Below are 26495 nucleotides of genomic sequence, written 5' to 3' on the forward strand. Positions count from 1 at the left end.
TCGCATAACTTTAGGGATGGGGAGCTCAGTACATCCCTCAGCAGGGCTGGGGAGGAGACTGTGAAAGTTTCAATCAGCAAATTCTTCCTTATGCAGACCTAGAATTTACCTCCCTGTAACTTCTTCCTCATGCCTATTCCAGGGTTCTGGGCACAACAGACCCCAATATTATGAAGGCCCCTAGGGCTCGGGGGAGTGGAGGTCAGGAAGGTTAGTGATGACATGCAGGTGGCTGGGACTGCCAAGAGAGGAGCTAAGTGGATGGAGGGAGCCACTGGAGGTCTCTGCCAGCCCTTCATGGAATAACGAAGTACTGGAGGGTAAGAAGGAGCCACTCACTTTGAATTCCTGCTCAGACCATGGAACGTCAGTCCTGGAAGGGACCTGGCCAACTGCCTTAGCTTAACAAGCTGTTGGAGTTGAAGCCATCAGAGGGGCAGCAACAGGTCTAAAGTCTTAGTTGTTAGCACTAGAACCCAGATGTCTTGACCTCCAGGCTACCTCTTCCCACCATGTGACACAAGAACTCTGCTGCTCACCTTGGCGAGCGTCTCCTGGAAACCCACCTCTTCCAGGAAGCCTATCGAGATTTCTCTGATTGCTCTGGTAACCCCTGAGGACTGATGCCTTGTGGGGTCTGTAGTGCCCCCTCCCCATTCCTCTGGTTTGTGTTCTCACCCTGTTCACAGCCACAAGGCCTCTGCCACTGAGTCATGCTTCTCAAGGGCGAGGGCCTGGGGTTTCCAGGGTGACCACCATGTAAGCAGGAGATCCCTGGCTGAAGCCTGGGCCAGGACCAGCAGAATTTTAACTGGTACTCCAGCTGCGACCTAAGTCCAGCAGCTAAGCTCTAGCTCAGATGACCCACGCCAGGGCAGGGCTGGTAAGTGCCAAACCACCTTGGGTCAGGAGTGGCCAGGCCTCCATCCAGCTGACACCACATCCCCACTGGCTACATGAAGCTGCCCTGAGCAGGGCATCGAATATCAGGCACTGAAGTGACCCAGGGAGGTTTACATGCAGGTGAGTAAACCACATGGGCCTGCCTCCAAGGACTGTGTGTCCTTCGAGCTAGCCCCTCTTGGCCCACCCTCTCCTCATCAGATGGGCAGGAGGCAGGCCATTTTATCTCACCTGTCCTCTGCTTTTATTAAAGAAGGAGGACTATGGCCCAGAGAGGTTAAATGACATGCCCTAATGGACCCAGAAATCTGGGGGCAGAGCAGGGGCTAAGCCTGGGGTCTCTGGCCTCTGGTTCTGGCTCCCATCATTATATACTCCTCTGGCCTCCCAGGTCTCTGTGCAGTGAGAGCCTGGCATGGTGCCAAGCTCACAGCAGACATTCAATAAATATTTGTTAAATAAATGAACGACTGAAGAGGCTCTCTCCTTGGAGGCAGAGGCCTTTGGAGAATCCCGGGGGATTCCAATAGGGCAGTGTTGGAGGTCACATTTTCTCCTGGCAAAGGAGATAGGAAAGGCTGGCGCCAGCCCAGGGGCTGAGAGCAGGGATGCGACCCCTCATCCCCTTGCCATTGTTGCTGTCTGCTGCTCCTATGAAGGAAGGCAGAGCGCTGACATGCCTGCCAGGATGGCAGCTGAGCAATGGGTCCAAGGCTCATTAACTCTGAGCCATGCCCTTGGTTTCTAAGCCTGGGCCTGGAGTGCAGGCTGGCACGTAGAGACCCTTAATTAAATTAGGGAGACTTCCAAATGAGCAGGGGCCCAGAGCCAAGCTGCAATCCTAGGCATGCCGGCCACAGCTCAGGGCACTGTGCCCCTGTGCTTGGGATTGCAGGGTCTCTCTCCCTGTGTCCCACTCCTTCAGGGAGGGCATGAGCACCTCCGGTGTACCTCACCCGCACATTGGTCCTCCTTCTGGCACAAGCATAGGACCCTTGACTCACAGCTGAGTAAGGAGGGCCAACAATAGGAACATGGGGGCATGATACCAGGTTTCTTCATCCTTGAGGCATCTGAGGCTGCCCTGGGAGTCAGGAAGCTGGACGTCAAAGCTGTGTGACCTTAGACAAGTCACTCTCCCACGCTGAGCCTCACTTTTCTCATCTATAAACTAAATAGGTATTTTCTAGAGCTCTTTCAGTTTCCTTATCCAATGACATAAAGGGGCGAGAACTCCAGTGCCACAGGGGCAGCCTGCCTCTCCCTAGTGGACACCATCTCCCTCCTTTACTGCAGCTGTCCAATCAGAGCCCCTAGGGCAGGCCTGAGGGACACCCAGTTAGAAGCTCTTTATACGCCACCTTCAAGGTCTTTGAATCACTAACTGCCAGCCCAGAAGCCTGCCATCAGCCACCAGGGAGAGGGACAGCAAGCAATGAGAACCCTGGGGCCAGCAGCCAGCTTATAATCGAACCGTTCGTAATGCAATAATTTGTACTTCTCAATTACCAGCAATGGCTTGGTTTTACACTCAAGCACTCATGCAAATACACTCAGAGTACACAGACGACCCAGAGGAGCCAACGGCCGGCGAGCCAGCGGGGCGAGCATGGGGTTCAAGAAAGAAAGCCCCTTCCAGTCACTGCATGTGCCCTGCATGCTGGGGGGACTGTTCTGGCCAAAGCTGGGAGGCCTGGGGTTTCAAGTCTGCCAACCCACATGTCCAAGGCCCACACGCTGAGAATGGAAAAAATGAGGTACAACCTGCCTCTCGCAACCTCTGTCCTGTCCCTGACTCTGGCCAGAGTTCAGGGATTTATCCAGGGCCCTCTCTCAGTCATGAGGCTCCCACCAACCTGCTCTCTGCAACCAGCAGACAAGCCCCCTCAGAGGTACTGGCTTGGTCACCAATGTGCCCAGAGCAGATGCCCGGGCTGATGAGCGGGCAGGAGAGAAGGAGCTGGAGCTGCCCTTCACCCAGCATCAGTCTACTACCAGGCAGCCCCAGAGCAGCAGACCCCAAATGTCCCTCGAGTGTGAGCCGGGGGCACCTACCTCAGGGATGCGGACACTGTAGGGCTGATTATGAAACGTGGGCGCGTTGTCATTCACGTCCCCGACCTGGATGTTGACCTTCCTTGTAATCACCTGGCAAGACAAGTGTGGGGAGTTAATGACGGCCTCAGCCTCTGGCTTCTTTCCACCCAAAGGCCCAGGGACCCTGCCTCCCCAGGCAGCAAGGGCCTCGTGGGACACTCACCCCCTGGTGGTCGCTGACAGAGAACTCCACTGTAAACTCTGACTTGGTCTGAAAGAAAATGTAGGGAGGGAGGAGAACAGAATTAGAGAGGCGAGCTGAGGCCTGGAGTTCAGAGCCCTACGTGGGGGTGGAGACCCTCCAGCATTGCCCTAAGAGCTGATCTGGCACTGGATGGCTGAAGGCTTCCCTACAAAATAAGCACTGACTTTTGGATTGGAGAAGTAGGTTCGGAATATGGATCTTTCCCATAAAAGAGAAATAGAGTAAAAGTCAAGAATCTTGAGTTCTAATCTGGGCTCTGTCTCTAATCTGCTGTGTGATCTCAAGCAAAGTGTGGCCACTTCAATGTGAGGAGAAAAGGGGGGTGGGTTTGCTCAAACCCTTACTTTAATTTGCTAAAGGCTACTGTCATCAGTTCCTGTGTCTCTGGAAAATATCCTTTGGGGGAACATTTGTTGTGGGTTGGGGGGGGGGCACGGCACAGAATGTGGGAGACCTGGGTTTGATCCCTGGATTGAGAAGAGCCCCTGGAGAAGGGAGTGGCTACCCACTCCAGTATTCCTTTTTTTTTTTTTTTAATTAATTCATTTTTTAGTTGCTTTACAGAATTGTGTTGGTTTATGCCAACCCCCTCCAGTATTCTTGCCTGGAAAATACCATGGACATGGAGCCTGGCGGGCTACAGTCTAACAGGTCCCAAAAAGTCGGACACAACTGAGCCACTGTCTTTCACACACATGGAAACGACAAGCATGGCTCCCATGGAGCCACTATCCTACAGGGGATGTACCCAAGGTCACTGTCCCTCTTGCCTACCCCATGTTGCCCCCTACTTGGAGACACTCCCAACCACCCCATTCTAAAGCCAAATGCAGACATCAGCACTGGCCCTGGAAGAGGGACACCATTCAGGCAGGAAGATTTTGCTTCAGGGTGAGAAGACGATATGCCATCTTCCTCTTGCATGTGCCCCTGCCTCCCTAGGGAAGGACTGGGGTGGAGGTCGAGGCGGGTCATACCTCTCTGTCCAGCGGCTGCCGGAGCCACACCACGCCTGTGTCAGGCTCCACAGCAAAGAAGCGGGAGGCCTCCTCCCCAGACACGCCAAACACCAGGGGGTCATTGTCCATGTCTTGGGCCAGCAACTGGGTCACAGAGGAACCTGAAGTACCCACAGGGGACAGCAGAGGACAAAAACAGGAGGTTAGTCCATTCCTGAGCACCTTACTCAGGTAGCTGAGTTCCTGCGGGGAGCAGTCGCCCAGTAGACCGCCAGCAGGTCACCGACTGCTGCAGGACCTCTTCGCATCTTTGGTTCCACGCCAGGCTCCCCGCCTCTGCCCTGGTCACTTGTCACAGTGTTTAACAGGGGACTATCATTCACCTTGTTCTGTGACTTCCACCTGTCCTCTTTTCTTTTAACTTAGAGAAAGGGTTCTCCATGTGGCTCAGATGAGCACAAGTCCACAGCCCTTCCGTTCTTATGTTCCAAGATGACACGCTACTTAGCCCTAGCCAATCAGAGCACAGCATCTCCCTGATTGCAGTGATTGGTTCAGGGATGAGCATGTGACCCAAACTAGCCAATCAAAGCCAAACCTGGGACTTCTACGGAAACAAGTAGGAGAGAGGTGCTTTTCTTCCATTGAGGTTGGTCCTGCTGGCAGCCATCTTTGGCACCACCGGAAGAGCCTGGCTGAGGATGAGGCCAACAAGGAGGAAAACGGAGCCAAATGGTACATGGAGAGAGATTCCTAATGGTTTGAGGGTTTGCAGTCAACTATACGTGTTATTGGAGAAGGCACTGGAGAATTGCCCCACTCCAATACTCTTGCCTGGAAAATCCCATGGACGGAGGAACCTGGTCGGCTGCAGTCCATGGGGTCGCTAAGAGTCAGGCACGACTGAGCGACTTCCCTTTCACTTTCGTGCATTGGAGAAGGAAATGGCAACCCACTCCAGTGTTCTTGCCTAGAGAATCCCAGGGACGGCGGAGCCTGGTGGGCTGCCGTCTATGGGGTCGCGAAGAGTTGGACACGACTGAAGTGACTTAGCAGCATACGTGATATTAGCACTATCTCCTGGACTGCTCAGCCGTGTGAGTTAATAAATAAATCACCCCCTCTTTTTTTTTTTTTTTTTTTTGCCTAAGCAGAGTTGGATTTCTGTCTTTTACAAATGGAAGCAATATTTTCTAATTCAGAAAATTTTACAAACCTGGCACTCATTCAACAGTGATTAGGTGGTGTACACTGGAGTACACAGAGGTTAGGAAGATATGCAGCAGCATCAGGGGACTCCAGTCTAAAACCAGGTGACAAAGCCTAGCTCCTGTCCACAGTTAGAGGACTGAGGTGCTGCCTTCACCAAGAGACAAAGCCCTGGCCAGAGGTCACCCTGGACATCAGAATGCCTGGCCTAACCCTGCCTAAGAAGTGTTAGAGTAGGTCACCTTCCCCTGGGGTTCACAGCAGTCCCCTCAGGGAGCCTTCAGGTAGGGTGATCAACCACCCAAGTTTGTCTAGGACTGAGGCATTCATTATTTCTGGGATGAAGCACAAGCTGGAATCAAGATTGCTGGGAGAAATAGCGATAACCTCAGATATGCAGATGACACCACCCTTATGGCAGAAAGTGAAGAAGAACTAAAGAACCTTTTGATAAGAGTGAAAAACTAAGATCATGGCAGCCAGTCCCATCACTTCATGGCAAAACAATGGAAACAATGGTGACTGCAGCCATGAAATTAAAAGACATTTGCTCCTTGGAAGAAAACTATGACAAACCTAGACAGCGTATTAAGTAGCAGAGATATTTGCCAACAAAGGTCCATCTAGTCAAAGCTATGGTTTTTCCAGTAGTCATGTATGGATGTGAGAATTGGATTATAAAGAAAGCTGAGTGCCAAAGAATCAATGCTTTTGAACTGTGGTGCTGGAGAAGACTCTTGAGAGTCCCTTGGACTGCAAGGAGGTCAAACCAGTCAATCCTAAAGGAAATCAACCCTGAACATTCATTGGAAGGACTGATGCTGAAGCTGAAACTCCAATACTTTGGTCACCTGATGCAAAGAACAGACTCATTGAAAAAGACCCTGATGCTGGGAAAGACTGAAGGCAGGAGGAGAAGGGAATGACAGAGGATGAGATGGTTGGATGGCATCACTGACTCAGTGGAGTTTGAGTAAGCTCTGGGAGTTGGTGATGGACATGGAAGCCTGGCATGCTGCGGTCCATGGGGTTGCAGAGTCGGACACGACTGAGCAACTGAACTAAACTGAACTGAGGCATGTCCCAGGAGATGTGCTAAAACCAGGAGGTCCCAGGCATTGGATTAGGTGGTGACTGTAGCTTCAAGAGGTCCTTAAATCCCCAAGAACTGTGCAAAATGTTCTGAGTGTACAATGTGTCATTCTCTGCAGGGAGGGTCTGCAGTTTCCATCTGATCCTCAAAGTAGTTAGGTTGGAACCATGGCCTTCAGCAAATCACTTCTTTCAAAGCCTCCGTTTACCCTATAAAATGGGATGGACACTCTTTTTGCCCCATATACTGACTCTCATATTTACTGAATAGCTCTGATGATCTAACTAAGGAAGGAAGGATTCAAAACTTGGGATTTTATTTAGAAAAGAATGCTGATGAGCTTTTCTAAGTCAACTTTGGAAAGAATTTCTGACATGACAATGAGAACCCGTATTCTGGAGCACTGACCACATTCCAGATACTTGGCTAAGGATTTCTGTGTAATATCTAATTCAATCTTTCCTGTTATTCTCCTCACTTAACAAATAAGGTAACGGAGTGGTTAAGTAATTCACCATGGCCACACAGTTAGCAAATGGCAGAGTAGGACTTCAAAGCCCAGGCATTCTGGCCCAGTGCCCACATTTGTTTCCACAGTCTTACAAATCTCAACACTTGATATGTGAACTCAAGATTCAGGATGTCCATGGACATGACTCTATCAGGCCCTAAGTGACTCAGAAAAAGAAGATACTGGGCAAGCATTGGGCTTTTATGAAATGCCAGACATGAAATGCGAGCCCATTCACATGGGTTCTTTCACTAAATCCTCTCAACAACTCTGTTTGGTAGTCATTTCCCCATCCATTATACAGATTAGGAAGTTGAGGCTCAGAAAGGCAAAATAGGCTCTCTAAGATCACACATCAGAGTAGGACATGGCAGCATCCAAGGTGATGAGAGGAGGTAAGAAGTGGAAGGAGTGGAATCATGGAGCAAAAAAATCAGATCTTTTGGGGAGTTCCCTTCCCATTTTAAAAGTGGAAAAACTGGAAGCATTTAGCAATTTGCCCAAAGTAAAACACTGAGCAACAGAGTCAGGGCTTAAGCCCAAGTTTCCAGACTCCCATTACAGTGCTCCTTCCTAGGAGGGGAAGGAGGAGACATGCGAAGTCATAGAAAAACCAAGTACATCTCCCCAAAGCATCTGTGTCACTCGGTGACAAGCAACTGTTTTATACTAAGACAAATGGGAATATAATGCAAGTATAATATTTAATTCATTTTTAAAGCTATAATCTAAAACCATAAAAGAATTTCCAGCCTCCTGCTGACTTCCGGGGATACCTGGTTCCTTTCTGATATCCTCAGGGGTCCTTTAGTGGCAAAATGTGAGGAATACAGCTACTTCCCAAGGCCTTGGGGAGATTCAACATGAGGAAACTGAGGCCCATGGGGGCCCTGCTTGTCCACAATACATCAGCAAGTCCATGGTAGCCCCTTGGACTGGAAATCTCGCTTGTCAACCTCCTTGAGGGCCCAGCCCAGGTGGAGAATATGGGGCCAAGCTCCCAGCAGGTCCATGGGATTCCAGAAAGGCCACACTGGCCCCCTACCCAAGGTCACACAACTTGGCCCAGTATCCCAAATGGCTCTCCCAGGCCTGATGCTCAGGCTCTCCCAAGAAGGGGGGTGCTGGGCAGGACAGGGATGGGGCCATCAGCTGCTGTCACCCACCCTGTAATTTTCTGGACTTTTATCCATTTTCCCCTCAATTATGTGCTGCTCAAAATGGTCCTTTTCGGCTTCCTCACGGGCTTTTGCCTGCTCACGCCTTCTTTGTATCCCAGGTAATTGCTAGTGACCTTTTCTAAGTGTACTAATTAAAGGTGCCAATTTAATATTATATTTAAGACAAGACGCCCCGCAATTTTCCTGCTAGGCACATACTCCCCCACCCAGCTAGCCTGCCATTCTGTAGAAGCCAGGCCTGGCTTTGGCTCTCCAGGACACAGGACTCATTTCCCCATTAGGGAGGCTTCCAGCAACCTCTGTTTGCACCATTCAGACAGGAAAGAGGCCAAGCTGTGGGGCCCAAATCCCACTCAGTGCCCCCGGAAGCAGCCCCTCAGGAGAGCCATTCCAGCTGTGGGATCCTGGCACTGTTTCCCATCTGGGAAACGGTGCATCCTGCAACTCAGGCTATGCAATACCTGGAGCTCTTGTTTTTAACTGTAGTAAAATATATATAATATAAAGTGTATCATTTTAATTAATTCTGTGGCATGCAGTACATTCACAATGTGGTGTAAACATCACCATTGTTTGTTTCCAGAACATTTTAATCACCCCAAAAGGAAACCCATCCCCGTTAGCATTCCCCCCCATTCCCTCCTCCCCCAGCCTCTGGCAACTGCTAATCCACACTGTCTGTCTCTACAAATTTTCCTGTTCTGGATATTTCATATAAATAGAATCATACAGTAAGTGCTGGGTTTTTTTTCACTCAGAATAATGTTTTCAAGGTTTATCATTTGTAACATGTATTAGTATTTTTAACTTCTCATTTTTTATTGGAGTACAGGTGATTAATAATGTTGTGAGAGTTTCAGGTGGACAGCAAAAGGACTCAGACATGCATACATATACATGTATCAATTCTCTCCAAACTCCCCCTCCTAACCAGGCTGCCACATAACACTGACCAGAGTTCCCTGTGCTAATATATTAGTACTTAATTCCTTATTGTGACAACTACTCCACTGTATGGTATGCCATATTTTGTTTACCCATATCATCAGCTGATGGACATTTGAGTTGTTTCCCCCTTTTGGCTACTGTGAATAATGCTGCTATGAACACTTGTGGACAAGTTTTTGTTTGAATATCTGTTTTAAATTCTGGGGCTGGGTTGAGGGTGGGTATATTTCTAGAAGTGGAATTGCTGGGTCCTATAGAAACTCTTAACTCTTTGAGGATCCACCAAACTGTTTTCCATAGTAAGCACACCATTTACATTTCTGCCAACAATGGATGAGACTTGAAGTTCTCTTTGGTGGTCAGGCAGTTCAGTGGCTCAGGCGTGTCCAGCTCTTTGCGACCCCATAGACTGCAGCAACGCCAGGCCTCTCTGTCTATCACCAACTCTCAGAGCTTGCTCAAGCTCTCCTCAGTGGTAAGAAGGATAATCATTGTTTCACAGGGGCTTACCACTCCTTGTGTGTGGAGTGATGGGAACTCGGCAGTCCTCCATAGCCGATGCCATTGGTACCCTGCCCACTATGCCTTACATACCACTGCCACACATACCAGCCTCAGCGCCAATCGCCAGTCCTGAAGGGTTCTGACCACCAGACACTGCTTCAACCACACACAGGACAGGCCTGTTTATGCCAGGGAACTAATGCCTCTGGTAGAGCACTCAATGAATAACTGGTAAAAGATGGCAGATAAAGAGTTGGTAGATAAATGTCCTAGATCCCTCATCTCTCAGGGAGTAACTCAAAGGCTGTTTTCCAAACCAGCTCTTGAAATTCCCCCATGGGATTCTTGTCCACTTGCCCACTGAGGTGACTTGGTTGATGAAGCATCTTTATGACTTCCTTCTCTTCCCAGTCTCATATTCTGATTCCCTGACCTGTGTTTCCTGGACTCTCCTCCTTGATAAACTATTTGCACTTGAACTCTCATCACAAGACCTGCTTCTGCTTCATAAGACCCCCTAAGGCTATGCCATCAGGATCACCCAGTGTGCTTGTTACAATACAGATTCCCAAGCCTTGCTCCTTGATAGGCTGCGGAGGGAGCCTAGAGTGTGAACGTTTAAAAAGCAGCTTCCATTCTCCCTGCAAGAGATTCTGACACACAGCCAGGTTTAGAAGTTCTGAGATTGGTTTATAGCAGGGTGATATTCAAATATTTAACAACAGGCACAGTACAGGCATCAACCAATCAGAAAGGATGCTGGCCATAAACAACCAGACCAGTCAGTACTGCCTGTAAGTCAGCCTGGTTTATGGCTCACATTTTGGATGCAGAGAAAAGCTCCTCTGGCCCCAGGATGATTTAAAGGCTCAGTCTTAGGGCTCTCAGCTCAATCGGTGCTTCTGGAGGATTCTCCGATCTTGGCCTCCCCTACCTCACCGGGAAGGGTAACCCAGAGAGGCTGGCCCCCTCCACCCTGAAGCAACCCAACCCAGGTGAGGGCTCAGCCTACCTCATGGGTGGAAAGTGGAACCCTGAAGAACTTAAATCACTGTATACCCATGTTCAGAGCAGCATTTTAGTTACAATGGTCAAAAGGTGGAAGCAACCCAAGTATCCACTGATGGAAGAATGAATAAACAAAATGGGGCACCTACGTCCAGTGAAAATCATTAAGCCTTAAAAAGGAAGGAAATTCCGACACATGCTACAACGTGGATGAAACCCAAGGACCTTATGCTAAGTCTATGCTGATAAGCCAGTCACAAAAAGACCAACAGTGGTATTATTCTGCTTACATGATATACTTAAAGCAGTCACACTCACAGAGCCAGAATCTAGAAGGGTGGTTGCCAGGGGCTGGGGACAGTGAGGGACGGGAGTTGTTGTTTACAGGGTTCAGTATTAGTTCTATAAGATGAAAATAATTCTGGAGATTGACTGCACAGCACTGCGAACATACCTGACACTCTGTATACTTTAAAATGGCTAAGATGGTAAATTTTATGTTACGTGTCTTTTACCGCAACTAAAACAATTTTTTAAAAAGAACCCAAACTTAAACCAGATCACATCTAAGGCCGCTGTGACCCAACTCGAGACAGTCCTCTCACTGCATCTCACAAAGTGGCCCCTGGACTCACCCCTGCCTCTGCCGTGGTCTTGCCTCTGCTCCTGAACACTCTGTAGCTGCCTCAGGACATTCCCCCTGGTTGTGTCTTCTGCCAGGAATGGTCCAGCCTGAGGTCACTATATGCTGCTCATTATTCACCTCTCAGGTCGTGAGTTCCCTTCTCGGAGAAGGAAACTCACATACCCCATCATATAGCTAGAGTCTGTCTAAAGAGATGTTATTCTGTGTCCTCACACCCCATGCCACTGTCTTCACAGCCCCTACCTCATCTCAAATGATCTGGTTTATCCACTTGACTTGCTGACTACCTGTCCCAACCCATCTGCCTCCCTCCCCGCACACACATTCATGTTAGCTCTACGGGGGCAGCAGCCTAGCCTGTCATGTTCCCTGTTGTATCCCTAAGCCTAACACGGGGCTGGCATCATGGAGGCCCTCAGTAAATAGTCATTGGATTAATAAATGGATGCTGCCAACTGCCAAGAGGTGTTGGAGAAAGACAGCCCCCCAAAGTCACAAAGATCTCTGAGCCACGACAAGAGAAGAGAATATAGCAAACCACCTCTTAATTATGTACACTAATGGACCCAGAAAAGCACGGCTAATCAAAACCTACTAAGGCCCAAACCAGAAGCACTTGGCTTTGGATGCAGGTGGAAGCATACTGAGGCATCACTGGCTGATGGTCCATTCTCTCAGGGACAGCCTTGTACCCTATCCTGAGGCCATGTACTCTCTCCTGGGGGTCATCTGGGGCAATGTACTTTATTCTTGGGGCCAAAGACTCTATCCTGGCAGGCAGGTACCCCATCCTGGGATCATGTACCCACCTTGGGTTCAAGTACCCTATCTTGGGGCCATGCATCACATACTGGGCAGTGTATCCCACCTTGGGTGCCATGTACCCCGTCACTGGCAGTGTAGCTTATCCCAGGGCCCAAGTACCCAATCCTTGGGCAGTGAACCCTGTTCTGGAGGCCAGGAACCCTAGTCAGGGCAGGGATCTGTCCAGCAGACTGCAAATGCCCCTCCCTGGGAGGCACAGGGCTGGAAACACATCCCCACAGTGGCCTCAGCCCCTTAGCAGCAGGCCATATCCATCTTCCTGGCAAGGGGTGGACAATCACAGCTTCCTTTGTAGCCCTGCTGGGCCCATGCTGCTAGCTGAGATGACTGTTATTGTTATTATTGTTATTTGCACTGAGGGGTGAGGCCTGGGATTGGCATGTCATGCACTCCTGGGGAGCTGTGTCTTTACCTGCTGGACCAGGGGTGGGCCAGAAACTCAGGCAGGGAAGTGGCAGGCTGCAAGGCCTTTTTATATTATTTTTAAGTTTTGGATGGGGGAAGGATGAAGGCTATGCTTCCCAAACATGGAGAGAGCACTACAGAATGAATTAAGGGTAAGGAGAGTATACCGTGCTTCGTCCTCATAGTAGCATCTGCTGAAGGCAAGCCTCTGACTGTGCCATGCCTGTCTCAGACACCTGCCACAGTTCACACGGAATTCAAACCAACTTCCTTCCTGGACAGCCAATGCTCCTCCTAACCTGTCCTCAACTCCCTGGCCGGTCACGTTCCCACCATAGTCCTGGGCTCAGACCAATGCACTGCTGCCACCTCTCAAGCACCAGGACCTCGTCTGTTCCTACACACACGCTGGGGCTGTTCCTTCAGCCTAAGGCCCTTCCTCCTCTCATGGACTCTCAACTCTTGGTCACCCTTAAATACCTGCCTCAAATGCCCCCTCTGTCATGAAGCTCTCCCTCCTCTGTGCTCCCTGATTTGTCGTCTGTAACTCTGCACAACAGGGAGCAGGTATCACTCCCTTGAAGCTGGAGGCTGATGTTCTGGGGTACACTTGGCCACTCTCCCCACCCCTCCGTGACCATCAGTCTGCTCTTGGGGCTGAGGAGCTGGCCCACTCCTTCCCCTACCCAAGCAGACATTACTAATCAATCACAGCTCCCTTTTCTCTTGAGTCTATATTCAAGTTTAGGATCCTTCACAACACTGGGTTCCATACAGCCACTGCTAATCAATCCTCCAAGGCATGTGGGAGCAAACCTTTTGCAACCTGTGGCTTATAACGACTTCACATCAGCCCTGATCTACAGTCACTTCCCAGTCAGAGGCCAAGTATCTATTAACAGCAGCCTGTGCCTATCAGGTTCAGGGCAGTCAGGAGGGAGAGAATCAGACAGGTAAGTTCAGAAACAAGGACTAATAACAGCAGAAATGAGAACCAAAAAAGCCCCTTCTCACTTTACTGAGAGAGGAGCAAGGGTCCTGCCTGGAAGCTGGCTGCTTGAGATGGGGCTGTGTATGGGTGAGTAAGGAGCAGCAGACAGCAGGCCTCCGACCCCAGGTCATAAGCCCTGGGTTATACCCAGGTGTTTCTGAGAATAACCACTGCCCCCCTCCCCATGGCCATGAGCCTGCTACACGGGGCCACCCCATTCAGGACAGACCCTCACCCCCACTCCTGGTCTGGAAGGACCTAGCTGCTCTGGCCTTGATATCTGCAGAGCCAGGGGCTCCTGCTCTCTCTGTCTCCCATGTAATGAGCACCCCCCTCCCCGAGACTGGGCTGGCCTTGGAGCCTGTAATCTCATTTGTCTCCCCTCTGGGATCAGACAGGTCAGTTAAGAGCCTGGATTCCTGGGGATAATCTCATTTGTCTTAGTTTTTCCCCTCCCTGCTCTCCTGCCTCTATCAGGCTCCTTCCCTCTAACTCCCAGGGGTCCTAAACTCAGTTTGACCTCAGAGGAGCCAGCTTCATTTGGGGGTTATCTTGTGGTCCTGGGCCCCACCTTACATCAGCGTGAGATGTGAGGCGGGCCTGCTCTCAAGCCAGCCCTGCACTGGCCAGTGTCCTTACACTCATCAGAACACCTTTATCTGGATAAAGGAAGTAACTCTGACACCACAGCCCACAGGCCCTCTTCACATCCTTTCTTTCCTACAGCTCAGTCTACTTGGCACAGATGATACGAACTGCCTGGGGGAAGGAAATGAGCACTAATTTAGCACCTACTATTTTCCAGGCACTATGCTCAGTGGTTTTCACTCGTTCTCTGTCATCCATTTCTCACAAACCCCATAGAGAAGGGTTAGCATCCCCACTACACAGATAAGAATACTGAGGCTCCTAGGGGTAAAACAACCTACCCAAGGTGGCACAGCAAGGGTGTGAACCCAAGTCTGTCTGACTCAAAATTCACCTTCCCTCCACCACCCTCATAGCTTTAATCACAAAGCCTTTTGGGGGAATCTGAGGCTTCCCTCTCCTCGCTCCACAGAGACTAACCCCCAGGCTCCCTCCGTGTTTCAGGCTGCTCTGGACTCCTGGGTTACTTGGCTGGCCTGAAGGTGAGCACCCTTGAGGTAGGAGATGTGGACCCCCTCCATCACCCAGGCTTTCCACGACCCACTATCACTGGCCAGGAAGATGGTGAGTCCCTCCTGAGAGTCAGCGAAGGGGTGGCCAGCTCACCTGCGCACACAGGTGTCTGATGGCCAAGGGGATAGGCTAATTCAACAGAACCGAAGGAGACATGTAACAGAGCAGGATGATGTAAGCTCAGAGGCTCTGGAGGTGGGGAAGAGCCAGAGCTACACATGGCTGTTATTTTAAAGTAATAAAGCACAAGAGGAAAGATAAGATATTAAATATTTGAGGGGGTCTGACGCTGAGTCTCAGAATCCCAGAGCTATTCTGCTTCTGGCACAACCACGATAGAGTCATCACGGCCAAGGGCTGCTTGGCCCGGTCACAGACACCAATGTACTTGAATCCCCTAGGATCTTATGAACCACAGAGAGGTTGATACTCGCCCAAAGTCACACAGCTTACACAAGGCAGAGCTGGGACTGTTTGGTGACTTTCTAATCCCCATAAGACAATTACAGTTCCTCAGTCATTCACTCAGCAAACAATGCCTGAGCACCCACTCTGTGCTGGGCACTACTTTCGGCAACAGAGAACAAAACAGACCAAAGTCCCTGCCCTCCCGGAGCGAACAGTTCAGTGGACAGGCCTACACACACATCCCTTATGCCACATGCTTCTCCTGGCCTTTCACATGCACATCTGGGAATGAAAGCACGGGGTTGGGATCTAGTCAGAGCCAGGATGGAGGAGGAACTGTGTTCTTTCCCTTCCCCATGATGAGCACTTAGTAATAGGGGCACTTGGGACCTAGAATCAAAGGACACAGACGTTTTGAGGAAGGCAGCCTCAGTGAAATCCCTTTGTTGAGACAGAAGCAGTGGGGCTCAGAACTAGCAAGGCTGGCAGCAGACAGCATTCAGCCTCCACTTTCCTGTAACGGAGCATGAGCCACTCACCTCTCTGAGCCTCCCTTTCCCCACTGACACTATGATGGGGCTGACGTTAATGGCCAGAGCACAGAGGGCCTTGGGGAGAATCACGTCCAACATGGCGAGTGGCCAAGGTGCTAGGCTGATGCCCAGGTCATGGGCGTTGTATGGCGAAGGATTTCAAAGCTATCCCTCTGTTCAGGAGGATGCTCTGATCCATTAAAGACACGTGACGTGAGTAGGGAAAGGGGTAGCTGTACACATGCCACACGTTCACATTACTGATGAGGCCAACAAGCCAAAGGAGACGTGGGGCTGCGCGGCTCAGTGAAGTGTCCACTGTCACCCAGCGAACCCCTACGGGTGGCAGAGCTGACACTCAGGTGAGTCCTGGGCTCCCAGTCTTCTTCCCACTACACCGCATGAAGGGCCCGTCCAGTTAGGATGCTGCGATTCTGTTTGCCACACAATATGTCCGAGGCACTGCGGAGGACAGAAGGGCATGGATGGCCCAGCCCCACTGGCAAGGATTTCCAAGCCGGCCGAAACACTCCCAGAAGAGCCTGACTCGTCAGGGTGGACAGCCTGGGTCCAGGGTAGACTAGATATTCTTTTCTGCTCAAGAACACCAACCTGAGCATGAAATAGCCATGAATAAAGGGGCTTCAGAATATTCTGTTTGACCTTTCTGAGTCCTTGCTGCAGCTCCCTGGCTCACAGGGGTTGAAGTCCTGTCACAGAGCCCAGGAAAGCCAAGTTGCAGTTACCAGATTTAATAACAATGATAATGGTGGGGTGGGTATTTTTTTCCTTTCTCCTGAAACTTTTCAATTCATTGAGCTGTTCAATTAACTTTACAAAAGGAAATGTGGAAAAATGACAGCAAATTGAACTTGACATTATCACTAAAATAAAGAGAGCACTGCCAGCCTTTAAAGGCTCAGAAGAGATTATCTGAACACCTGCAGGCACATGCTGACTCCCTCCTGCTCGAGGACCCTGGTGCTCCCCTCCTGCCTCTCATGCATTGTGCCAACACTCACACTCTTCCTGGCTCGGAAGGATCCGGGCTACTGTCGCCTATCAGCACGGCCCCCTGGTGAGAGCAGCCACCTCAAGGTGAGGCTCTGCTAACAGGCTGCATCGTCAGGGCGCCCCGTCCCTCTCCTGCAGATGATGGGGCAGTTCAGTCCTGTGCGTCTTAGGCCAGGCGACATGTCTGAATCACCTGTGGCATTTCTGCAAATCCAGAGGCCCAGCCATACCCCCCAGATCAAGTACATCCGAGTTTCTGCGGAAGGGACTCAAGTATCAGAATGCTCAAAAAACAAACAAACAAACAAACAAAACCCCAGATGAGTCCAAAGGGCAGCCACGGTTGATAACCAAGATCTAGGTGATCCCTGAGATTCTTTCAATTGCCAGGTCTAATCCAATTTCTTACATCATAGGAAAACTCACAGGTCCCTGAACTTGTCAGCACACTGAAATGACTTGGAGCTTTCAAATAACCTCCATGCCTGTGTTCCACACCCTAAGGCTGTGATTAACTGGGCTAGGGTACAGCGACGCTTTGGAAAGTTCTAAATCTCCAGGTGATTCTAATGTGCCTGTAAGACTGGGAATCACAGCCAAGGTGGTGCTTTCACTTGGTGAACGGGGAAGCTAGTTTCCCAGTGACCCCCGCTCCAGGGGACTCCACAGTGTCAAACATGTGGGTCCCTAGCTACATCATTCCACTCAAGCTAATTCCACAGGTGGGGTAGAAAAAGAAAAACTTGTTTGCTCTGTTGCCCCTTCCTGTGTTCAAAATTTTCCAAGTCCCAATATTTTTTTTAAAAAAAGAAGTAAATTTATGCCTTTAAAGCAGTGAACCCCTACCTGATTTCATATTAGCATCACCTAGGTAGCTTCTAAAAATAAGGATGCCCAGGCCCTACTCCCAAAGGGTTCTTTTTTAACTAATTGGTTTAGTCCAGGGCCCAGATACCAGTATTTTGCTATAATTCCCCTAGTGATTCCAGTGTGCAGCTGAGTAGAGAATCACTGGGTTTCGAGTACAGGTTCTCAAACTTGAGTCTTCAGCAGTGGCACCAGGAGGGCTTGTTTAAAACACAGATTCACGGGCCCCTGGCAGAGTTTCCGGTTCAGAATCTGCATTTTTAACAAGGTCTCAGGTGATGCTAAGCCTGCTGGTCTGGAACCACAAATTTGAGAACCACAGGGTTGGACCTCCCAAGGGCCTGGGCCCAGTCATTTAGAATTCTTTTCAAAGGGAATTTGGACCTTAGGGCCTGGTTTCAGAATCTCCTGTGCCCACAAACCCAAGGGGCTGCTTCTTTTCACCTCTCAATAGCAGGAAAGGAGACTAGGAAACTAAGAAAGGTGCAATCAGAAAAGCAGGTGAGAAAGACACATATCTCCTTACCCCTGCTCCTCCTTCCTGCCTCCCACTGTGAAGGAGGCCAGAAAAGTCCCTCTAGAAATCACTTCCTCTTTGAGGAGACTCATAATTACCCACAATGATCACAGCACCATTCATTTTGCCCTAAAATTAATACATCATGTTGAGAATGATATCGTGCTAATTTATCACAAGATTTATGAAACTTGCACTTTTTCTAATGAGATTTATGCAAATGCTGCTCTTGCCACTGTTTGTGTTTTTAAAAGTTTTGGCAGGGAAGTGGGGTCCAGCCCAGCTGGCAGAGGCCCTGCCGCTACTCAAGGGTAGGTGGGGCGAGGCTCTGTGGGGGGTTCCTGACCTGGGAGAGCACAGGTGAGCAAGCCTTCCCATTCAGCTCATTCCTCTGTCCCGCCCCTTCCCAGGTATGCCTTTACTGGGGCCAGTCCTCTTATGGTTCACCTGCCGCCTCGAGCGGGAGGCAGTTACAGGTGGTGGGCTGATTCTCTAGGTAACCATGGGTCGATTCATCCACTCAGAGGCCTCCCGGGCCCTTAGTCTCTGAGAACAACTGTGAGCAACAGCTTCCCACTAGCAAGGGTGCGAGACCAGAGAGGCGCCGGGATGCAGAACCTAGGGCGGCACTCCCTCAGTGCTGACCCTGTGCTCGCACAAGCCGGGGTGTCTCCCCAGTTTCCGTGCCCTGGACATCTCACTTGTCTCACTCGAGTCCCGGCCTTGCCACTAGGCCCCATTCACTGAGCACCGACTGTCTGAGAGGCACTCAGTTAAGCACTGCACAGGCATAATCTCTTTTAATATCTACCACAAACTGTGAGAAAGGTATTCCCACACTCAAATGAGGAGACTGGGTCTCAGAGAGGTTTAGCAACTTGCCCAAGACCACACAGCTAAAAGAGGAGGAGTCAGAATTCAAATTCAGGACAAGCTGACTTTGATGACAGTGTTCCTATTCGGTAGTGGCCCCAAATGATTCACAAAGGCCTGTCCTCCGCTGGGGCTTTAGTAACACTCCACATATTCAAGAGTCACATCCCACGTATTCACTTACCCAGAACATAGATAAAAAGCAGGACATTCGTCCCAAAGGTCTTTGAACAGCTAAGAGCCATGGTATAAAACCCATGCACCAAATTTTAAGCCCGTTATGAAAAAGAGAGATATGGTCAGGTTCTCACTCAGAGCCTGTTTACTCTTACTTTACATACGATCGTAATCAGACTGGTGCTTTGTATTTTCAATTCATGGGTATCTCAAGCAGGTACATGAACAATGCATGCATGGAAGAATAAATTATCAACAGCTTCTGCTCCTCACAAAAGGGAAAGATCAAAACTTCCTGTAAAGTAAAAACTGAAAACATTCTAAGTCCCTTCACTCGCTCCTGTCAATGACAACGCATTGTCCCAGAGTGCTATTCACGGTGATGTGCTCAATGATGTGCCAACAAAGTGCTGAATGTTGAGTCATCCCTATGTAAGCAGGCAGACGCATATAAAATAGATCTTACGAATATTCCATGAAAGTCATTATAATTAAAAAAAGATTTTGTGCTTAAAGGAGTGCTTCCCAAAGTGTATTTCACGAATCATTAACTCCCTAGGAGGCTAATGGATACCCCACGGAAAAGCACTGCTCGGACGCAAAGGTCTAGGGAACACTGTGTTAAAAAAAAAAGGCAAATCAGTTTCTTTCCTGCAGGACCTCTCAGAGCCTTTATTACATTACCGTGCACTGTGAAGAGCTCCACGAGGTGGTAGAAAAGATACAGCTTCCCCCAAATTTATTTGGCCAAGACACTCTTTCTTCCAAGAGCGTATCAAAGGACATCAGTGGTTCAAGAAATAATAAGTGGAGAAACATTGGGCCAGGAAGATTTCTGGCTGGTTTTACTTCAGGCATATCTTTTCTTGGAGGGGGTGGGTGGATGAATGGATAAGCAAACGAGCAAAGGAACAGAAAAACAAGGAAGCTGTTCTCATCCAAAGAGCCTATCGGAGTGTCTGTCACAGAAGGGAACACAGGAGGCAGAGTCTGAGACAGCGCCCCCAGACGGTACTGCCCATCTGCCAGCCAGGTTAGGGATCACTGCTTCATGATTAGGGAACCTAAGGCTCCTGAACTGGGTGGCAGGTGAGCTGCTTTTCGCTCAGGCCAGATTCCGATCACCTGACACCTGAGATAATAACAATAAATCTAAACATATACATGATACCCAACACTTGGAAAGTGCTTTCCTGGATTCATTCCAGGTCCACACCACCACACCTCCAGTCAGGCCTATCCAGGGCTACACGCTGTCTAAATAGTGAAGAGGCTGTGGTTCTGTGCAGTTGAGTGATGAGCCCAGACTTGTGCAGTGTGGGGCTCCAGCTCCCACTCCTGGCCCTATCTGTGTCATCTAAGCAACTCTTGCCACCTCACTGGCCTTGTTCCTGCCTTAGAAGGCTGGGGCAAAGGCCGGGCCAGACAACAGAAGAGGAAGCACGTCATAAATCCCCGACATCCCAGAGAAGCTCTGAGGCCCCCCCAGCAGAACCCAACCAAAGCAGTCTGTACCCTGTATCCTAATGAGGGGCTGCTCTTCTGCTCTGACTCTTCCACGTGATGGTGAGCAGCCTGAGGCGGCAGGGACCGTGGCCCTGTTCCTTCCCGGATCCCCACATCCTGGCCCAGTGCCTGGCATAGGACAGGCCCTCAGTCACTGTCCATTGAACAAGTGAGTGAATGAGTGAATCAATACATTGCTGCGTAAACACGAGGTGACGTGGTTCTAGGGTCTGCAGGAGTGTGGCTATTGTGCTGCTAAAAGCCACGCCAAGGACTTCATCCTCAGTCTCTAATAGGCATCCCAAGGAATGTCTTGTTGCTTTTCTTTGAGGAGAGAGCTTTCCCAGTGCCCACCTGCCTGGTGACTATGTAGCTGGGAAGATATTCTTTAACTGGGTATGTTTATCTTTTAATTAGGCAGAGGGCAAACTCCTGGAGTCCTTGGAGATCCTCTTCCTATTGGAACCAAGATTCTTCCCTCTAGTCCCCTGTGGACAGCGCTGGAGCTCTCAGCCCCACATGGTGGGAATGGTAGACTCTGGTGGACGAGAGGTGGGAACAGGTAAGTGAAGAGTTGCAGGAGGGCTGCAGAGGGGTCCTCTTGCCATTCAGCCACGGCACTGCCCAGAGACAAGGTGTCCACACAGCTCTGCATTCACGCTTATCCCCCCACGGCTCTCAGCGCCCCCATTCTCTGAACATTGGGGTGTAATTCACTTCAGGAATCCTGGGGGCAAGACTCTGGCCTCTTTTCTTTTTCTCTCTCTGGCAGGGTCTTGCCTCTTAAATTGGTTGTGAAACCTGCTGGTGCTTCAAGAAACCTAGCAAGGGAGGCAGAGGACATGCATTTCATGCCCTCTAAGTCCCTCTGCCCTTCACTGCAACAGGGCCTGAAGTTGAGTGGCCAGGGCACAGAGGACCACTGCCCCACCAGAGCAGGTCAGAGAGCATGGCGGGATGCCAGCGACTGTCTCCCACCACCTGCCAGGCAGATGCCGGAGGCACTGGCTGCTTTCCCATCGCCACCTCACCAAGGCTGATGAGACACTGTGGGAACCTATGTACGGTGGGGCAAAGAGCCCCTGAGCATGGCCCCCAGACCTGCTGTGCTCCCATGGAGAAGAGGATCCTTTGGCTCCAGTGGGAATCACAGAATGCCAGAGCTGGACAGAGCCTTAGACACCATGAAATGCCTTCGGGCTACTTACTGGCCCCTGAAACAGAGGGGTGGGCGGGGCTAGTCAAGGTCCCCTACACAGTGATGGAGTCAGGACTAAAATCCTGCTCCCTTCTGTCACAATTACGTGCTCTTTTACCTCAACTTTGCTGTATCCCTTCCTCCCACAAGCTGTACAGAATACATAAGACAACCTCAGAGAACAAAATGTAATGTTTCTAGTTGCATCGCAAATGAAGGGCTTAGACTGTGACCCTAGTTTAGGTTATTAAAAAATAAATAACTGACTCCCTCAAGGGCCACTCAGGCAAATTAACCACCATGACTATAGTCTGAAGCCCTTTTGTGGTAAACAGGTGCACAGGCTCGGTGCAAGTGGAGGGTGGTACTTTGTTGGCCTTCAACTATGCGCCCACTGGGGGCCCCAGTGTGACTGGTGTTTCCTGGGCTGTGCATAGGCAGGGAGTTGGTGAATAAGAGGTTTTGGATGAAGGCACCATTGAGGAGAAGTGAGCCACAGCCAGGCCATGTGGCACACAATGGTGATCCTTCAGAGCTCCAGCCGGGACCAGAAATACTAAGTGAAGGGAGAGACCCAGAGATGCTGCCTAATGCCTCATGGGCATTTACTGGACAAGGTAAACCCGAGTTTTCATTGTCAGAGCCCCCAGGGCTCAGAGAAGAGGAGAAAAATGATAGGGTCCACCAGGGCCCATTCAGGGTAGGGAGTCTAGAAGAAAACCATCCACACCAAAGCAGGGAGCTCAGGAACCACACCCCCAGTGTAAGAGTGAACTGGAAATAAATCTGTACTCCCACACAAACTTGGAGTGTTTGAAAAGAACAAAATGCCTATCTGAAACCATGGCGCTGGCTGGAAAGGGGAACACAGCCCACAAGGATTCACGACCACAAGACGCTCCCAGATGCATCTGCAGCCCAAATCCACCTTGTCTGTGTGTCCCCTGGTGGCTCAGAGGGTAAAGCGTCTGCCTGCAACGCAGGAAACCTGGGTTTGATCCCTGGGTCAGGAAGATCCCCTGGAGAAGGAAATGGCACCCCACTCCAGTACTCTTGCCTGGAAAATCCCATGGACAGAGGAGCCTGGTAGACTACAGTCCATGGGATCGCAAAGAGTTGGACACGACTGAGCGACTTCACTTCAAAGTGGTCCCAGACAAATAGCAAGCCTAGATGTTTAATAAGACAAATACAAATCCTCTCTGGAATGACTGACCTAAAGGTCTCAGGTCTTAAAGAATCCCTCCTTCACACTGCCAACCAAATGAGGATTTTGCAGTCAAAATCCACACACGTACACTAAATATCATGACTGAAAACCTGAAGAAAAAATAGTAATCAGACCTCAACCACTTTAAATATTGGAATTATCAGGCATGAAACATAAAATGTTCACGATGCTTCAAGAAACAGACGAGGGGCTTGCCAGTGGAAACAAAGAGCAAGAACATGTAAGGAAGGGATCAAATAGAGCTCCTAGAAAGCACTGTGATCACTGAAGTTTTGAAAGCGTTGGTTTTACTAAAAATTAGACACTGCTGAAAAAAGCCGGTGAATTGAAAGATAAAATCGATGAAATTATCCAGAATGTAGCACAGAGCATCAGAGATAGAAAATAGAACAAGAAGGTAAGCACAGGGATAAAATTGAAAGGTCTAACCTACATTTAACTGAGATTCCAGAAGCAAAGAATGGACAGAAGCAATATTTGAAGAGCTAATGTCCTAGAATTGACCAAAGACTCCATCTATAGATTCAGGAAACCCAGTGAAACTCAAGCAGGATAAATACATAGCAATTAATACCAGATAGGTCACAGCAAAACCACAGAAACACCAAAGAAAAACAGAGCATCTTAAATGCAACCAGAGAAGAAATACAGGCTACCACCAAGGAACCAACATTTTAAACTGGAATTAATTTCCCAAATACAACAATGGATGCCCAAGTCAATAGGTTGATATCTTTAATGTGCTGAGGGGAAGTAAATGCCTACCTAGAATTTCCCTATGAAGCAAAAACACCTTTTAAGAACAATAGTGAAACAAAGACATACTCAGGTTATTTAATTAGTCTCTTTAGGAAACAACGAAGTCATAGTTAAATGTCACTAGGAGTCAGGCTGGAGACAGAGATGAGCGAAGAAGTTCAGGTGGGGATTATGCTGAATTGCAGGGCACTCATCTCAAGGGGGCAGCTATCTGATCGTTGCCAGAGCCAATCAATGAAACTAGAAATCCACGTTTTGATATAAAATTTCCCAGTGTTTAGGTGTCGGCAACCAATCAGAGGTTTAAAGAATCCCCGGGTGGGCCAAATGAAGCCAGTGTGGGAACAAAATGCAAGTGGTAAATCACTGGTATACACTGTTAGCTGGCGGAGACAAGTGACTAACCAAGCGACAGAGGAAGGGCTGTTAAAGTAGCCAGGGCAGCACGGGAAAAAAGCTCTCTGGCCGACTGCAGCAACACTTGGAAGCCCAGGACTGGTGGGCAGCCTTCATTCCCGGGTGAAAGTTCCCATCTTTTTGTCTGATCACTGTACTCAAACTCATAGCTTCCTATGTGCAGGAGAAGGTACAAGGCCAAAGCTCCTGTTTGGAGGGCCTTCCTTTCTCCCGGTACATGCCTTCTCCTCCATATTTCAGTTCAAATACCTCCTGGGGTGGGGTGGGAGGAGTGGGGAGGCATCCCTGACCCAACCCGCAAAGATGCTTGTGCCGGCTGCTATCGGAGCATGCCCTCAGCCCATGAAAGAACAAGTCCATGCGTGGCGCTCGAGAGCCTGACTCTGAGTCTCTTGTAGGGCATGGGGTAGCTGCCTAGTGGACAGTAGTTGAGAGTCTCAGGAAGGTACAGACAAGGGTGGGGACCATGGCCCAGGGAATGCAGACGCCTGCACATTATGTATGCAACGACTCTCCACCCTGTGCACAGGATGGATATATTATGCAAAGGGCCTCTAGGCTGGTTGCATAAGTGATCATAAAGAGCATTAATAAGCAAAACTGGAAAGAAAGCAGGCCGTTTTTATGCATAGGGAGGGGAAGGAGAGAGGTGAAGGAGAAGCAGCAGCCAGCCTGAGGACGAGGCCAGTCCTCAACTGCTCATTAGGTGTGCAGCACACTGGGTGACCGTGGTGGTCAAGACGGCCTTCACCGAGCTTGCAGTCTGGGGATGGAGATGGACTCTAAAGAAACAGTTACACCGGGAATTATTTAATTACAGTGGTGAGAGGCCACATACAGAAAAGTAAGCAGCTAGGCCCTACCCCAGCAAATGATTTAACCATCCTTTTCCTTCTTTGTGTTCTTAATAATTATTTATTTTACTTTTATTAAATTTACTGCTTATTTACTAAAGTTACTAAATTTATTTACTAAGTTTACTATTTATTAAATAATTGGCCCTAATTTAGAGTCGTTAGAGTAATTTACGTCACTCTAACTTCGTAAGGCACAAAAAGGCCCCACCCACTTGGACCTTACCTTGCAAGCACCCGCGGTCTGCAGTTTCTTATGTATCTTTCCAGAGATATGTTTATATTATGTATACATAAGCAAGTATGTGTGTATACATATATACAGATATATCTGTATATATATTTTTGTTTCTCTCTCTCTTTTTTTTTTTTGTAAAGAAGTGGGCATCTACTGTCCTGTACTTTGTTCTATTTCAAACAGATTTTAGAGCTAAAGGAAATGGTCTATGAACCTGGAGGATAAGGTGGAGTTCGTCGATATGAAGGAAAGGACCATTCCAGGCAGAGGGAGCAATGTGATACAGATATACTTTGAGGCGTGAGGGAGAGCACCAGCATCTGCCAAGAAGGGGAGGCTATGAAGCACACGGCTGGCCCAAGGTTACAGTCTGTGCCCAGTGAGTGACTGATGGAGGGGACAAAGGCCTGGCCCCCTGCCTCATCCAGCCCCTCATCTGGAGCTGGATCATCTCAGCCCCAGAACTCCCCAGAGGATTAGCTGAGGTGGCTGTTGCCACGGCAGCACAGCCCAGACTCTCCCTCTGCCCAGTCCTGCCCCCTTCTCTCCTGTACACCCCAGTAACCTCAGCATCACGTCTTTATCTCAGAGTCTCTTTCTAGGGAACCTGGCCTGAGGCAGCGAGATATGGTCCAAGAACAGCAGAGTTGGTGTTCGCCACGCCACGTTCAAGTTGAGTTTCCCCTTTACTGACTATGTAACTGCAGCTATGGCCTAAGCCTCTGTTTCTTACCTATAAAATGAGGACTACGATATTAAGTCTACTCTGCTGGAAGCCTGGTGTGAGATGATACGTGGGGAAACCTTGGAAGACAGTGCGGTCACCTTAAGCCATATCACCGCAGTTAAGCCTGGCCCACTTATCCCATCTCAGCCCTCCCCTCCTATCCTCTGCTCTAGGCTGGTCCTGTGGCTACAGAAGCATACTCTTCCTCCTCTTTTCCAGCTCAAGGCCCACCTCCTCCAGGAAGCCTTCTCTGATATTCCTGCATTCTCTGCCTCCCTCTCCTCTGTATTCCCAGAGTGCTGGAGTCCCCAACAAATAATTCAGCGCTTCACACCAAAATAACCCTAGAGACAAGAGGAGACGTGAACTTGTATCTTGGGAGATTTTGAAGATGTGCAGCCTAAAGAAGCAGATCCCGAAGATGAAATTAATTCAAAGTCTGTTTGATATTTCATTTATTTGCATCTTAGTTCCCTCTTTTATTTACTCAATAAAGCTGCACTTGAGAGCCTACATAACAGTGAAAAGGA

General features: G+C 49.4%; 1 protein-coding gene across 1 annotated transcript in view; it reads right to left on the reverse strand.

Moving 5' to 3' along the window:
• The window catches only part of CDH23 (cadherin related 23), a 388293-nt gene that overhangs the window by 315247 nt on the left and 46551 nt on the right, over positions 1-26495 (reverse strand). The window contains exons 3-5 of the mRNA XM_052640480.1: positions 4183-4325; positions 3164-3211; positions 2959-3051 (exon numbers count right to left, since the gene is read on the reverse strand). Coding sequence (XP_052496440.1) covers positions 2959-3051; positions 3164-3211; positions 4183-4325 — 284 coding nt within the window. The remainder of the gene's footprint in view (positions 1-2958; positions 3052-3163; positions 3212-4182; positions 4326-26495) is intronic.

Source organism: Budorcas taxicolor, chromosome 5 (genome assembly GCF_023091745.1).
Source record: "Budorcas taxicolor isolate Tak-1 chromosome 5, Takin1.1, whole genome shotgun sequence".
Classification (NCBI taxonomy): domain Eukaryota; kingdom Metazoa; phylum Chordata; class Mammalia; order Artiodactyla; family Bovidae; genus Budorcas; species Budorcas taxicolor.